The 14,400-nt window shown below is 35.3% G+C and overlaps 1 protein-coding gene across 1 annotated transcript in view; it reads left to right on the top strand.

The window, feature by feature from the left end:
* The window catches only part of mlip.L (muscular LMNA-interacting protein L homeolog), a 122,105-nt gene that overhangs the window by 59,565 nt on the left and 48,140 nt on the right, over positions 1 to 14,400 (top strand). Inside the window, exons 4-5 of the mRNA XM_041563191.1 lie at positions 3,069 to 3,449; positions 8,663 to 10,057. Coding sequence (XP_041419125.1) covers positions 3,069 to 3,449; positions 8,663 to 10,057 — 1,776 coding nt within the window. The remainder of the gene's footprint in view (positions 1 to 3,068; positions 3,450 to 8,662; positions 10,058 to 14,400) is intronic.

Raw genomic sequence — 14,400 nt, 5'->3', positions numbered from 1 at the left:
AGTCCATCGCTGTAGTAGCCTGAGCGGATAACATGCAGCACAGCATTACACAGCCACACACCTGCATGCTGAATTGGTACCCAATTGGCGGAATCTGGGGCCATGCAGGGTTCACCCCCTTGGGGCACACCAGAGCCACAATAAGCATGTATATACGTAAGGGCCAGTAAGGGCCAGTAAGAGCCAGCCCATCAATCACTTGTGAGCAGGACAGCCAGCTGCTGCTGAACTTTGAAGGAGGTCGCAAATAAGAAAGAGAAGAGAAAACGGTAGACAGTTACATGTATCTCAAAGCACCTACAACATTTTAAACAGACATACATTACAAAAGTGTTTTAGTGCTAGGGACCTATTTATGCATTTTAAAAATTGGCTTTAGATCCCCTTTAACAAAGAATACTGTTTTACTGTGGCTGCTGCCCTGCTCCCTTGTCAGGTCAGGCACTTACTGTTTTCTAGTATGTACGAGAATAAGGCCGATCTGGTGCCAATTCAGCATGCAGGTGTGTGGCTGCATAATGCTGCGTTGCTGATGTTATCCACTCAGGCTACTACAGGGCTAGGTTTTGATGAGCTTTCACTCTGCACTAGCGATGTACCCCCCATAAAGGTAAGTGCGGGGTGGCATCGAGAACGATGCCATCCCGCCACATCCCGCCCCAATTCCAGCACTGCTGATTTGTCAAATCGGGATACGGTTTCACAGGAGTCTGGGAAATCAATTTTACTTTACCAAAGAAAGATATTCCCAAATTAAAGTGCACATGTGGTGATAAAAATAATTCAGTGTGTAGAATAAACCATGCTCATATGCTGATCTAAACATACAGCGAAAAATAAGGTGAATGCAAAAGCTGCTTGTATACTGTATAATTAATCTTTCATTTTAATAGAGACTTACTTGAAAAGGAGGCTGTAAATGCTGAAATTGAACAGGCTTGTGTGCATTTAGCACATATCCCTTGATAAGGCCTTAATCTTTGTTAATTTAAGAGTAAATCTGTTAACCCTCTTAAATGAACTCACAAAATGAGAATGTTCTTATTCTGTCAGGCAGTTAAATCTCAAAGAAAATGGACTGGAACAATATACAGTAAATAATGTTTGATAGCAAAGAAAATATTTTATAGCTGTGTAGGACACGGTATTGAGGTTACAGAGGGGATTTACATAAAAGGGGCAAGGATAAAAAAGGTCAAGCTTTGCAGCTTACATTGCTTGAGGGCATATGTAGAAAATGCAAGTCCAACTTCTTGCCAATTGAATTGGATATGCTGTTAGCGTACTCAGATATGAATTGTAGTAAGTCAGAGCTGTGAGACTTCTCGCTTTGGATCATTGAGTGCTAAGTGTTGGCATTGGCAGATTACATTTTCACTTTGGATAATCAGATGGTGTTGCAGGAAAGTCTCTTGAAAATGCCCATTCACACAGGTTGTAAGGTTGACATAGCACTACAGATGAGCGAGTAACTAATTAAAAATACCACTATAGGAAAATTGGCACAGCTTCTACAAATCTCTGTATTCTATACATAAAATCTGCAGAGTTGAGATGCAGCCAAGGCAATTGTAGCAACTTTATATTGAGCAGCTCTAAAATGGATGATCTGAATCAGATTTGCACATAAAATTACATATCAGACATCATTTTAATAAACACCTGCAAATTTGCACCTGGCCGTACACCAAAGCAATCAATTGGTGACTAGCTTTTTTCATCCACCTGCAGGTTAAAAAATAAAGCAAACTTTTGATTGGTTGCCATGGGTTACTGCTCAGGTGCAAATTTGTCCAGTGTTTATATATGAGCCCCAATTGTGTAGGTCATGGACAAATACATAAACTGGAGTACTATATTATTAAACTGACTTACTATCCCCACATTATCATATTGCAATATCAATAGTGTCAACAACAAAAATCAGCTAAAAGCATAATTCATGTCCTATTCATATCCAATATGTAAAATTCATCCCCAAACCATAACAACAACTAGGTGCTGTAAATGGCACAAAATCATGCATGATATTGAAATGCTGTATACTGTAAGCCAGATCTCCTAATGCTAAAAGGAGCTGTTATTGTTGTAACATTCATTTTCTAAAAAAAATATATATTGTTAAATAGTATATACAGGTATAGAATCCATTATCCAGAAACCCGTTATCCGAAAGCTCCGAATGGCAGTCTCCCACAGACTTAATCATAATCAAACAATTCATATTTTTAAAAATGATTTCCTTTCTCTGTAATAATAAAACGGTACCTTGTACTTGATCCAATCTAAGATATAATTAATCCTTATTGGAAGCAAAACCCGCTTATTGAGTTTATTTAATGTTTACATGATTTTTTAGTAGCTTTAAGGTATGGAGATCCAAATTACGGAAATACCCCTTATTCGGAAAACCCCAGGTACCGAGTATTCTGGATAACAGGTCCCATACCTGTCTGTGTGACTCTGTCCAGCAGCTCCTGGTGATTAATGAGACACATAGCACTCCAATCACTAGAGGTAATATGTCTAATTAATTACCAGGATTAATTTTTTAACAAAAATACTTTTTAACCTGGTATCTTGGATATGAATAATGCAGTTATGTCTTTAGCTAATTGTTGGTGTTGATGCTATTGATATTCCTATATGATAATGTGGGGATAGTAAGTACAGTTAATAATATAGTAATTTACCATTAGAAGGTAACACTGACATTACCCACAGATGTTGGTGAGGTTTTTAAATTGAGTTTATCCTGCTATCCAATTATATACACTGCACATTCCTAACTCTCTAATCTTATGGCAGTTCAATTTCAGTCAGTCAGAGCCTAATATTGATTTGAGGGAAAAATATAAACCCAATATAAAAATAAAGAGGTTATGGAGAAAGTAGTAAAGCCTTCATGCATCTGAAACCATTAAGGACACCATGGGGCTCATTCATAAACACTTGACAAATTGATACATGAATTTTGATCATAATGGTTTCCAAATATACAGCAGCGATCAAACTGTGAGACTGTACAATATTCTTCAGTGTTTATTAAATTACCACTTTCTCTGCAGCCTGAAGGAGCTTCTGTAAAAGAGAAAAACAAAAATGCAACCAGTGGCAGTATCCCAGATTCTTATCACACATCCAGCGTTGAACAGAATTTTACAGGACACGAGGTATCCGCAGGTCAGGCACAAGATATTCAGCAAAATGATCTATTCATAGCAGAATTTGTCCTTGTTATGGACTCTGATGAAGGTGAAGATGAAGGAATGAATAAAAGCAACGAAGCCTTGACTTTTGAAGAAGAAAGTTATAAAATCAGTGGAGCACAACTGCAAGAAAAGCCTATAGCATCTCTATCAGAAGTAACTGTTAATGAGATATGCATCCCTGAAGCAAAACAAAATGAACTATCACAAGATGTAAACTGTGAAGAAAAAGAACTGGAGGTATGGTATCAATAAACCACAACTTTTCTGCATAGTAGAGGGACTGGATTTTAAGCTATAATTTATTTTCTCATTTATTTGACATAACTTGCATCTATCTGCCCATTTCTCTACATGCTCTTGATCTTCTAAAAAAATATAAATATATACATTTACTTTTTATTTGAACAGTAACTCAATGAAACGATTTCACAGGAATTTCCCAGCTGAGGCCAAATATGTGCCCATGACTGTTTTTAACAGATATCAGCAAAAAGTGTATTATGTTGGCACTACTCATGTATGCTCCCAAAAACATGGGCTTTCTGCTCAATATTACTATACAAGTATGGGGTCTATTATACAGAAATGCAATATCCAGAAAACAACAAATTTTACAGAAAAAACCTTATTCAAGAAACCACAGGTCAAGCATTCTGGTTAATAGATCCCTGACGTGTATTAATATTGGATAGCAGCATATATTTATATGCTGGGCTAAAAATCTAGTCATCTGAGAACAGCATCAGACCATGAATAGGCCCAATATGATCTCAGTACTGGCCTTGGGGTGGAAAGTCCAGATCAGTCCAGTATGGTTTAAAAAGAAAAATCCAAAAATGTAGCTTTTTGTGAAAAAGGTCGAGTATATCTTATAAGAGGTATTAAGAAAGAACTCTTGGGGGATGGTAGAATATTGAAAGGCTGTTAATGATACTTCAGACATAAATAGTATTAGACTTGAACCTTCTTCCTTTAAAGTCAATAACATCTCTTGAAAAATACTGTGACATAGTGAAATGTTATCATATTATTGCATCTTCAGAATACTCAATAGCACCAGCAACAAGATCTATGCTCAAACCTGTATTAAGAAACCTCAACAGGTATTTTTATCACTGCAGTAGATCTTGTGATATTAATTCCCCATATCCAGAATGCTTATGACCTGGGGTTTTCTGGATAATGGATCTTTCTGTAATTTGGATCTTCATACCTTAAGTCTACTAGAAAATAATGTAAACATTAAACCCAAAAGGCCGGTTTTGCTTCCAATAAGGATTAATCATATTGAAGTTTAGTAAAAGTAAAAGGTACTGTTTTTTTTTATTACAGAGAAAAGTGTTGATTTTTTGAATAAAATTGAATCTATGGGAGATGGCCATTTTGTAATTCGGAGCTTTTTGGATAACAGGTTTCTGAATAACGGATTCCCATACCTGTATTTGCTCTTTCTGTAAATGACACAGTGAGTGCACAGACACACAGTGCCTTACTTTGAAATTGTTTTCTAGCATTCTGGAATTAGCTTCTTAACTATAATTTGAAAACAGTTATAACAATCACCTGGCACCTATTTCATAAGCAGTGAAAACATTAGATTTTGCATGGTTATTCCCTATTTCCTTTGGCCCCCCACTACATTAACTTGGGATTGCTATGGAAACTGACTACCAAGTGCTAGTGGAACCATTGCTCTGGGCCTAAATCTTGTGGCTTAATTCAGCTCACTTCCCTATAAAAATTGAACCATTGCTCTTGGCCTAAATATTGTGATTTAAAGTGATACTAACACTAAAAAACAACACATTGATAATTTTTCGCAGATAGGTCTACTTTTGTAAGCAATTATTTCTTGAAGTTCCTAAACTTGACTGCTTTGTCAACCTACCTGTCCCCTCTCAATCTGTCAGTTAGAATTTATGATGCTACAGATTACTGCTGCACAAATATGGCAGCTGACTCCTAGAGGATCAAACATGTAAAGTAAAATCTTCAGGCAAATACTTTTATGGAAAGTTACAAATACAGTAGCAGTTAGTGCCAACGTCTCTTTAATGGCGCTGTACAAAAAACCAATGCACGTGTTATACTGTGCATGATACCATAGAAGCAAAGAAGCCCGTAAATCTAAATCTTTGTTATGAAAAAAGCACCAAAAATATTTAATGGTGCTGCACAAGTGTGTGGGGAATAAAAATGCTAAAGCATACATTTAAAATATTCCATTCTGTTTATTTGTCTACGTATGTAATTCATGTGATTTAGTTGTATAAATACATTTACTTTACAGTGCTGCCAAATATGTTGGGCTGTATAAATACAATAATTGTCAGGCTTTGCTTTTCTTTGATATAAGCAAAAGATCGATAAACCAATCTTGTCTAAAAGAAAAAAACGATTCACACATTATGTACAATGTCTTCTGAAAAAAGCATTCTGTAACTATAGGGTAAAGGCCACTTACAGTATATCAGTAATTCAAATTGCTTAAGAATGCAGGGATTCTTCCCATGCTCATTACAGTTGTTAACTTTCCTTCTATGCCATTTGCCTTTATACCTTGGTGAGTGACAGGGGATTTGCCTGCCAGTGTGAAAAATGATTTCCATGGACAGAGTGACAAAATGAGGGCTGGATAAGGGACACAAAGTTAAAGTAGTGTAATGGATACTGTGGCTACACTTTTTCATTTAGGTTATATATAATTTCTCTGCTGTTGTGCTGTTATATATATATATTTTTTATTAGTATAATTTCAGTTCATCTCTCTGTCTTTCCCCTTTTTATACACAAAAATATATATATACTATATACTGTATTCTGTATATATATATATATATATATATATATATATATATATATTTTTCCGGAAACCTGTTATCCAGAAAGCTCTGACTTACGGAAAGGTTGCCTCCCATAGACTCCATTCCATCCAAATAATCCAGATTTTTAAATTTGATTTCCTTTTTCTCTGTTAAAACAGAGCTTGTACTTGATCCCAACTAAGATATAATTAATCCTTATTGGAAACAAAACCAGTCTATTGGGTTTATTTAATGTTTACATGATTTTCTAGTAGACTTAAGGTATGAAGATCCAATGATATCCCATCATGATATGACATGAGTTCACGCTGTGGAATATTTATCTTATATATCTTACCTGCTAAATGTAAATTGAGATGTGATTAATACGTCATGTTTGCAAGAAAAATTAAGCAAAAAGTAAACAATAAAACTGCACTGTACATTTGTAAACTGAGTTTATACACACTTCTTTAACCTTTTACATTTTGGAAAACAGGTCTTAAGTCACCATTAATGGTTTTACATTTCACCTATATATTATGACAAGTAAAATGTGCTTCAAGTAAAATGTACTAATAAAGTTAATTGAACTGAATGCATAATAAGGCAAAATAAATACTGTCAACACAAACAAGGAAGCTTGATCTCAATTCTCATTTACCCATTTCTCAGTGGAATTTATTCAGCAGCTTATGTTACAAATACCTTGGACAGTATTTACTTTTTTTTTTGAGATGTGACCTGAGCAGAAGGCTAAAACAAAACACATGAAATCATGTTATCAAGGTAAAGTGTGCTTATGACTTAATCCATAACCACAAAGCATTCCTTAAGTATGTGTAAAACGAATGTAGCTAAACGTATTTATTCATAAAATAAAACAGATATGCAAGGATAAAATATATTAAAGGTGTTTTCCTACATGCATTCACAAGTTGGTGGTCTGATGGTATACAATATATATAATTGTACATTACTTAACTACTTAAATGAATTTTACCTATGGCAGCACCGGGTATTGCCTACATTACCTAAGCTGATCCATGTTCAAATACAACACTCATGACACAGGATAAAAAATATATTAAAAAAAAAAAAAATTATATTAAAAAAGTTTTTGTGACAAAAAAACAACTCATATATTCATAAAACATGGAATGTATCCCAATTACATCCAGTTAGATAGGTTGATCTTCATTTAATTGAAATGTGTTGAGCACAAGCTTAAATAAATGTAAATGTGTAAATCCCCACACTTCCTTATTTCCCTAGTTGCTTGGCAAATGCCCATGTATCTAGTTTTGCTTTTTATTTATGTATGTCATTGGGTATGTCATTGGCCCATAGGTTTATGACCACTTCCTGCCATACTTTAATATAGTGTTTGGTAAGAGATGGTCCTTCATCTTTGGCCTTCAGAGACTGGGATCAACAAGGCTCATTAAAACTGTTCTGTCCTAAAGGGACAACCAGGGGTGCTTTGCCAATGAGGCGAGTTGAGGCTGTTGCCTCAGGCGGCAGCACCCCACTAGGTACCAGGGGCAGCAAAAATTCTGCTCCTGGTACTTTAAGAGCAAATTTCTGGGGGAGGGGGGCAGCAGCAACTGCTGCTGCCTCAGGAGGCGGAGGGGCCAGGATCGCCCCTGGGGACAACCCCTTTAGTGAAGATAGGGAACAGGGACCCTGTGAATGAGTCTTTATTTCACAGGTTATTGTAATAGAGTTAGCTAGAAAGATCAGCCTATACTCCAACAAGGATTGATAGAAGAGAGTAGCTCTCCCCTAGGTTCTGCTTACCTAAGTGAAGGTACTCCCTTCTATCGCCCTGATCCATTTCTGTTGTATTGGATCCAGACCACATGTGGCATTGACAACCTAGAAGGTGAACCTTAATCTTCCCTAAACTGTCTCCATATGGTGTAACATCTAGTGATGGGCGAATTTATTCGCCAGGCGCGAATTCGGAGTGCGACCAAAAAAATTTGATGCATGACAGTTCTGCAAATTCTTCGCCGTTTCGCAAATTTCTTATCACTAGCACAAGGCCAAGCATAGATAGGGTTACATATATATATTAATAATCAAATCACTTTCCATAGACCATAGTGCTCTCTATTATTACAAGGCATGGTGTATCAAGAAAACATTCTGTTTTCTCATTTATTTACTTAATATCAAGTAGAATTGCCTCAGATGTACAATATTTGCCTTATCTCCGATGACTATTACACAATGTGTAAAAAGGAAAGCATTTTCTCCAATCTGCTAAAAATCTTTTTTGTTAATCTATATTTCTATATGGAACATGCCCACAATAACACAAGTTATAGAAGCTTTAATTGTGTCTTCATATGTTTAAAGACTATTTATATTTTGAATTAATTGTTTAACCAAAATATAATTTGTCTGTAATCCTAATCCGCTACAAAAAAAGATTAATTATTTTTAATGATTCAACACAATTAAAATGCGTTTATTTTATTCTTAAAAGAAAAAATATATCAGTAGCGGTATTTTTATTCAAATGATCACTGAGCTATTTTATAATTCATATTTATGAGTTCTTGGTTATAAATTAAACCTTTTGTTGCAATTTTCAATTTCTGTAATTATATATTAATTCTGTCTTTCTTCTTCTTTTAGCTTCACTCTGTTGTTTCTTCTATTGGCTCTTTTTCATATAAACCTCAACTTGCAAACTCATATTCAACTAATCCAAGATTAAATCATAAAAAGCCACTCATACACTGTATTTCTGAAAGCCGAGAGTTTCTGTTTAGCTCCGCTCCATACAGTATTTATGATGAACAGACTTTAACACATTCACCTACTCCTAATAAACTTGTTTCACCAACTTTATCTAAATTAAGTACTTCTCCAGTAAATATGCAGCATACATTAATACATGGAACAGATGAAACCATTATGAAGGTTTCACAATTTCCAAATGAACTAGAAATGCAAGACACAGTTGTTAAAGATTCGTCTAGTACTTCTTGTGAAATGAGACACAGCCCATCTCCTTTCCAGTTAAATATCATTAGATATCCTCTTTGTGCTAGTCCTAGTCCACTCCATTCACCGTTTCATGGCTCATCTTCAACAATATGTAGCATGGGTGAATCTGGCAATCCAATCTCACCTGCTTCTAGTTGTGAAGCAATTTCTCCAGTTCCATCACGTCTTTCTTTTTTAACATCTGTACTGAGATCCAAAAAGACAAGTGATGGAAGACCCCATTCTCTTAATTTGAGCCAGTTTAATCTAACTTCTCGACCTACAAATTCAGGTTCTTTTTTACAGAAGCCTGTAATGCCCTCAACTGTTACTAGAAAGTCAGTTTCCTGTTTCTCTCTTGATAGCCCACAAGAATCCAAAAGAAAAGACTTTCATGGGCAAACTGATGGTTCTTTCCATCAAAGGTCCATTAGGACTCTTTCTCCTGATTCTGAATATTATACAAGTGTTCTAAATTCTCCCAGAACACAAACACCCACAATTCCACCTTATTTCTTCAAAGAAAATATTCCACCAACTAATGTGAAACCGCCTTTAAATAAACCCTTAAAAAAGTATCCTCTTCCTGCAAAATATAGAAAAGTTGCATCATTACCTTTGAATTTGTCACATTCTAGTCCCCATCTCACCAGTCAAAAACGAGCAACATCACCACATTTACAAAGTTCTATAAGCTCTTTTGGTTACAATAGACCAACAAACTATACACCAGCCAAGTACTCAGATGCACATTCTATGCACCTCTCTTCCAACACAGAATTACAGAACACTTCTCAGTTGAATACCAGTGGTATTCAGACATCCCCAAATGAAAACAAATATATAGTCCCGTCCATTTCTTTATCATTGCAACCAAATGAGAAACATCAGCCCAACACATTCGGCCTTGAGGAATTATCAAGGGAACACGAGCCAATAACTACATCACTTGATAGAAATCTGTCATCTACAAGGTCATCTTTGTCAAGATCAAGCGAATTGCTATCATTATCACAGTGTTCTGACCACGAAAATAAAAAGGTATCTATTTGGCGTGCATGTAGATATGTCATAGCATAATTTCCAGTTTAATGGAAAATGACTAATGCATGTATTTATTTAATCTATATCTTGTAGAGAACTGTTAGGATATAGCAGGCAGTCCATTAAATGTTTTGTTCGCTGGACTAATGTTAAATTTTGTTCTCTTTTACACAAGGTTGATTAGCTATAGAGATGTGCTAATACTTTTATATTACTGGGTGTCAGAGCATAATATTGTGTGGTGCCCTGCATGATAAGCTAGCTACAATAAGTGAACATTAATAGTAACTTGAGTCACATGGAATCTTTGGTTGTGTGGCGCTAATGACACAATTTGCTAAAATTCCTGCTATTATAAACATTTTGCAAGTCACAATGAGACATGACAAACGTTGTACTACATCACAAGGCCTAGGATTTCAATATTTACTCCATCCCCTCAACACAACATTTCAGTGCATGCTACTAAATACAGAATCCTGAATCCAGACACCAGGACTATTTACAAACCATCCTAATTACTTGTATTATCTCTACAAGTTATCTCTGTCTATCTGTAACTTTCTAATTTATTGCCCATAAACCCTCTTTCAGTGATCTAACAGTATATATAATGTGCATTTTCTGCTTTCATTTGTATTTGGCCTGATGAAGGGGTCTGTGTGCTCTGAAAGCTTGCAATTGTTACTTATTCTGTTAGCCAATAAAAGGTATCACCAAACTTTACTTTTTCTGCATTTTTTTCAATGGCTAACACAGTACAACATCTTAAAACTAAATACAGGGAAAGAACCATGAAATACAACATCAGAAAAGTCTTAACAAAGACAAAGTATAACAAAGAAGTAGGCTAGGAATTAAGGCTCATTCTTGTACCCTAACACAGTGAGCGAAGTGCACTGCATCAGGCGCAAGTGGATTTGATTCTTAGATAGATGCAACTGACCATATGCTTCATTGAAAATCAGGTGCAGATGAACCAGATATTTTAGAGGTTTTCCTTTTGCCATTTGGTGTTTTGGCATGAGAGCAACATCTGTGCCCAATACGGCAATTAAAGTGGGGTGCTGGGGGAACCCTGGAGCTACCACCTGGTCAAGAGATGATGGTAGCTCCAGGGTTTGCACAATGAATGTGCATCAGAAGCTGCAGCCACGCCCAATTCAGATGGAAGACAGGAGGCACAACATTTGAACACAAGTACCTTCACAAGTAATAAAAGTGGTCTCTGAGCTTAGAGACCAACTTACAGTATACTGGATGTATAAAATATATAAGTAAAGATACAAGGCTGATTAGTAATTATTCAGATTCTCAGAACAAGGTAGCTCAGAAACCAGTGCAATTAGCATCAGCAATTAATAATCAGCCCTTTAGCATCAGCTTTTTTTTGACATGTTCTAATAAATACTTTTTAAATTTTACAAATTGTTTTACTACTGTATTTATTATTAGAAGGTCTCTATACTTCAGTGATTTTTCCAGTTTTTGGCAACCCTTGGACTGGGATTTATGTAGTGAGACAGCATGGTGTTATTTTTTGCAATTTCGCATTCATACTTATTTTTTGGAGCAGATACACATGCCATTTCTTTTTGTTGCACCTCGTTTTATGCTTGATGATTTGTGATGGCCCCTAAGCCCAGCTGCCCAGAGAACACTGAGTATGTGAGTGTCACTGGCACTGCTCCTGGTGAGCTCCTGTGTGCAATGTAGGCTGGTACAATAATAAATACAGCAAAAAACACAGCATTTCTAGCCATAATTGTTTTTAGGGTTTAGTTAACCTTTAAGGCAAACATTCAGTTGAATAATTTGCACTGTTACCTTTATTTACTTACCATATAAAAAGAAGGCAGTTGTTGCAGAGTACTTCTGAACGCTGTCAAATCAGAATGTTAATAAGCCCCCTATAATGGAATAAAAATAGGAATTCTTCAGCCTTGGACAGGAAAATTGTGGAAAATTGATATTTATTATTAAAGAACAATCATTTCCAGTTGATCCATAATGCTTAGTTGTATTTGGATTTATATTGGATACAATCACAATTATTGATAGCTGACCAACCTTATTGGAGTGGAGCAAATTCAATCAATGTCTACATTTTATTAATGCTATTCAAATCCACTTGAAAAGAAACTTTTACGACGAAAAACAAAATATTACATTTCCCATAGCCTGCTATGGGATTCCATAGGTATTGATTTTTTGGAAGGCTTGGATAATGTTAAATAATCATTTTGACCTAACTGAATGAAAATTCATAAAAATCTAATGGTAAGGACTTGTGCAGGATTCATTGGCAACCTTGCCTTTGGCACATTGTGTCTATACAATACATTACTGCTCAGAGGTCAGTGACTGCATATACATTATTTTCTGGAATCAAATTGCATTAAAAAAAAAGTTTCATTTCATGCTTACTTACGAATCTGCTTTCTTTGCATACTAAATCTACGTATTGCTAAAATGTAATTAATGGGTTCTTGAGAATTATTTACTGCTCTGTTTTCCTTTCTATTCACTGATATAGAATTTAATTTAATTTACTGGTCTCATTAATGATTTGCAGTTAAAATGAATCTTTACGGTTATGGTAAAAATAAAACACTTTATTTTGTTAACATTAGCCTGTGTCCTTGTTATAGACTTAAATGTTTTATGTTTCACAGGACATCACTCTGGTCGACAGAATTTGATTTAAAAAAAGACAAAAGCTTTCATCAGAATTATACAAAAACTACTAAACATTACAGGAAGATTTCATCCATAAATTACACTCAAAATATGCGAATAAATTTACTTGCATCATTTTGTATATTATATAGCACTCAATTTTTTTTTTTTTCAAAATAAAATTTTTTATTGGTTACACACACTCCACAGTACAGATTAAAAGACATAATGCAAGCAACAGGTCACAGCAGTACATAAGAGAACATAGTAGCATGTCTACAGTCAAACCAGTTTCCGAGCTACCACAATGACGTGACAACAGCTAGAGCAAATGGAGAATGAGCTCGGAGTGGTCGACACAATGCTATCTAAGACAATCCTAAATTCAACAATCGACTCTCCAAACGAGAAACGTCTGGGTAATATCAAATGAGTACATATGTGACAGTGTAGACAGAAGTCAGTGGGGTGGAAACCAATATGTATTTTTGTATATCAAAAGCTATTGTAGCAAAAAAAAACAAACAAGTAAAACGGAAAGGATAGAAGAAGTCAAGAAAAGAGAAAAAGATCAGAAGGGAAAGAATGGGAAAGGGGAAAAGAGAAAGAGAATTGTCCAGGATTATTCACGGAAAAATCAGTAAATGTCCCTTAGCAACAACAAGACCATTACCTGAGAGCACTCAATTTTTAATTGGTTGCAGTTTTACAGCCTACTGTAGCGCAAGTAGCATATTTCTTTTCATTGTCCAAAAACTACTGTAGGACTGCTATACGTTGTTATGTACAGTAGCCTTATTCTGCTATAAACACTATTCATTCTGAGTTTGATTAGAAGGGGGCTATATGATTAAATTAAATCACCATAAATCACAAGTGAAGTGGAAATATGTTTAATGTTCAGCAATAAGATAAGAATTTTGTAGCATGTGTACAATTGGAATAAAGTAAATGTTCATAACTAAAATTATTGGAGTGCAACGCAGTTCTCATTTTCTATTAATAAACTATCGCAGCAATCAGTAAATATATGGTACACAAGGCAAAATATCTCAGCTAATTGCTTCCTTTAGTCGGTAATGGAATGTGCTTCTAGTAGAGCTGGGGCTTTTATTATCTTCTAAATATGTGCTGGTATGAACTTGTAGTGGAGCTCAAATGCCTTGTGTGCGATAGGACCTGTGGTTTGATAAACTATAAGGAGCCAACAAGCTTGTAGAGGAAAAACTTCCCTAAAGTGGAAGCTGCTTACATGCAGTTAATTAAAAAATACTTTTTTTTTAGTTGTGGACAGGCATTCTGTATACAAAATGTTTCTAGTTTAGTGAAACCATATTTTCCAGGTACAGGTATGGGACATATCAAAAATCCTTGGGACCTGGGGCTTTCTGGAAAATGGGTCTTTCTGTAATTTGAATCTTCACACCTTAAGACTACTAGAAAATCATGTAAACATTAAATAAACCCAATAGACTTGTTTAGCTCCCAATAAGGATTAATTATATCTAAGTTTGTAACAAGTACAAGCTACTGTTTTATTATTACAGAGAAAGAGGAAATCATTTTAAAACATTTGGATTATTTGATTATAATGGAGTCTATGGGAAACGGTCTTTTCGTAGTTCTGAATTTTCTGAATAACAGGTTTCTGTATAAAGGAT

This window comes from Xenopus laevis, chromosome 5L (genome assembly GCF_017654675.1).
Source record: "Xenopus laevis strain J_2021 chromosome 5L, Xenopus_laevis_v10.1, whole genome shotgun sequence".
NCBI lineage: Eukaryota > Metazoa > Chordata > Amphibia > Anura > Pipidae > Xenopus > Xenopus laevis.
This window is presented reverse-complemented; position numbering and strand designations above follow the sequence as displayed.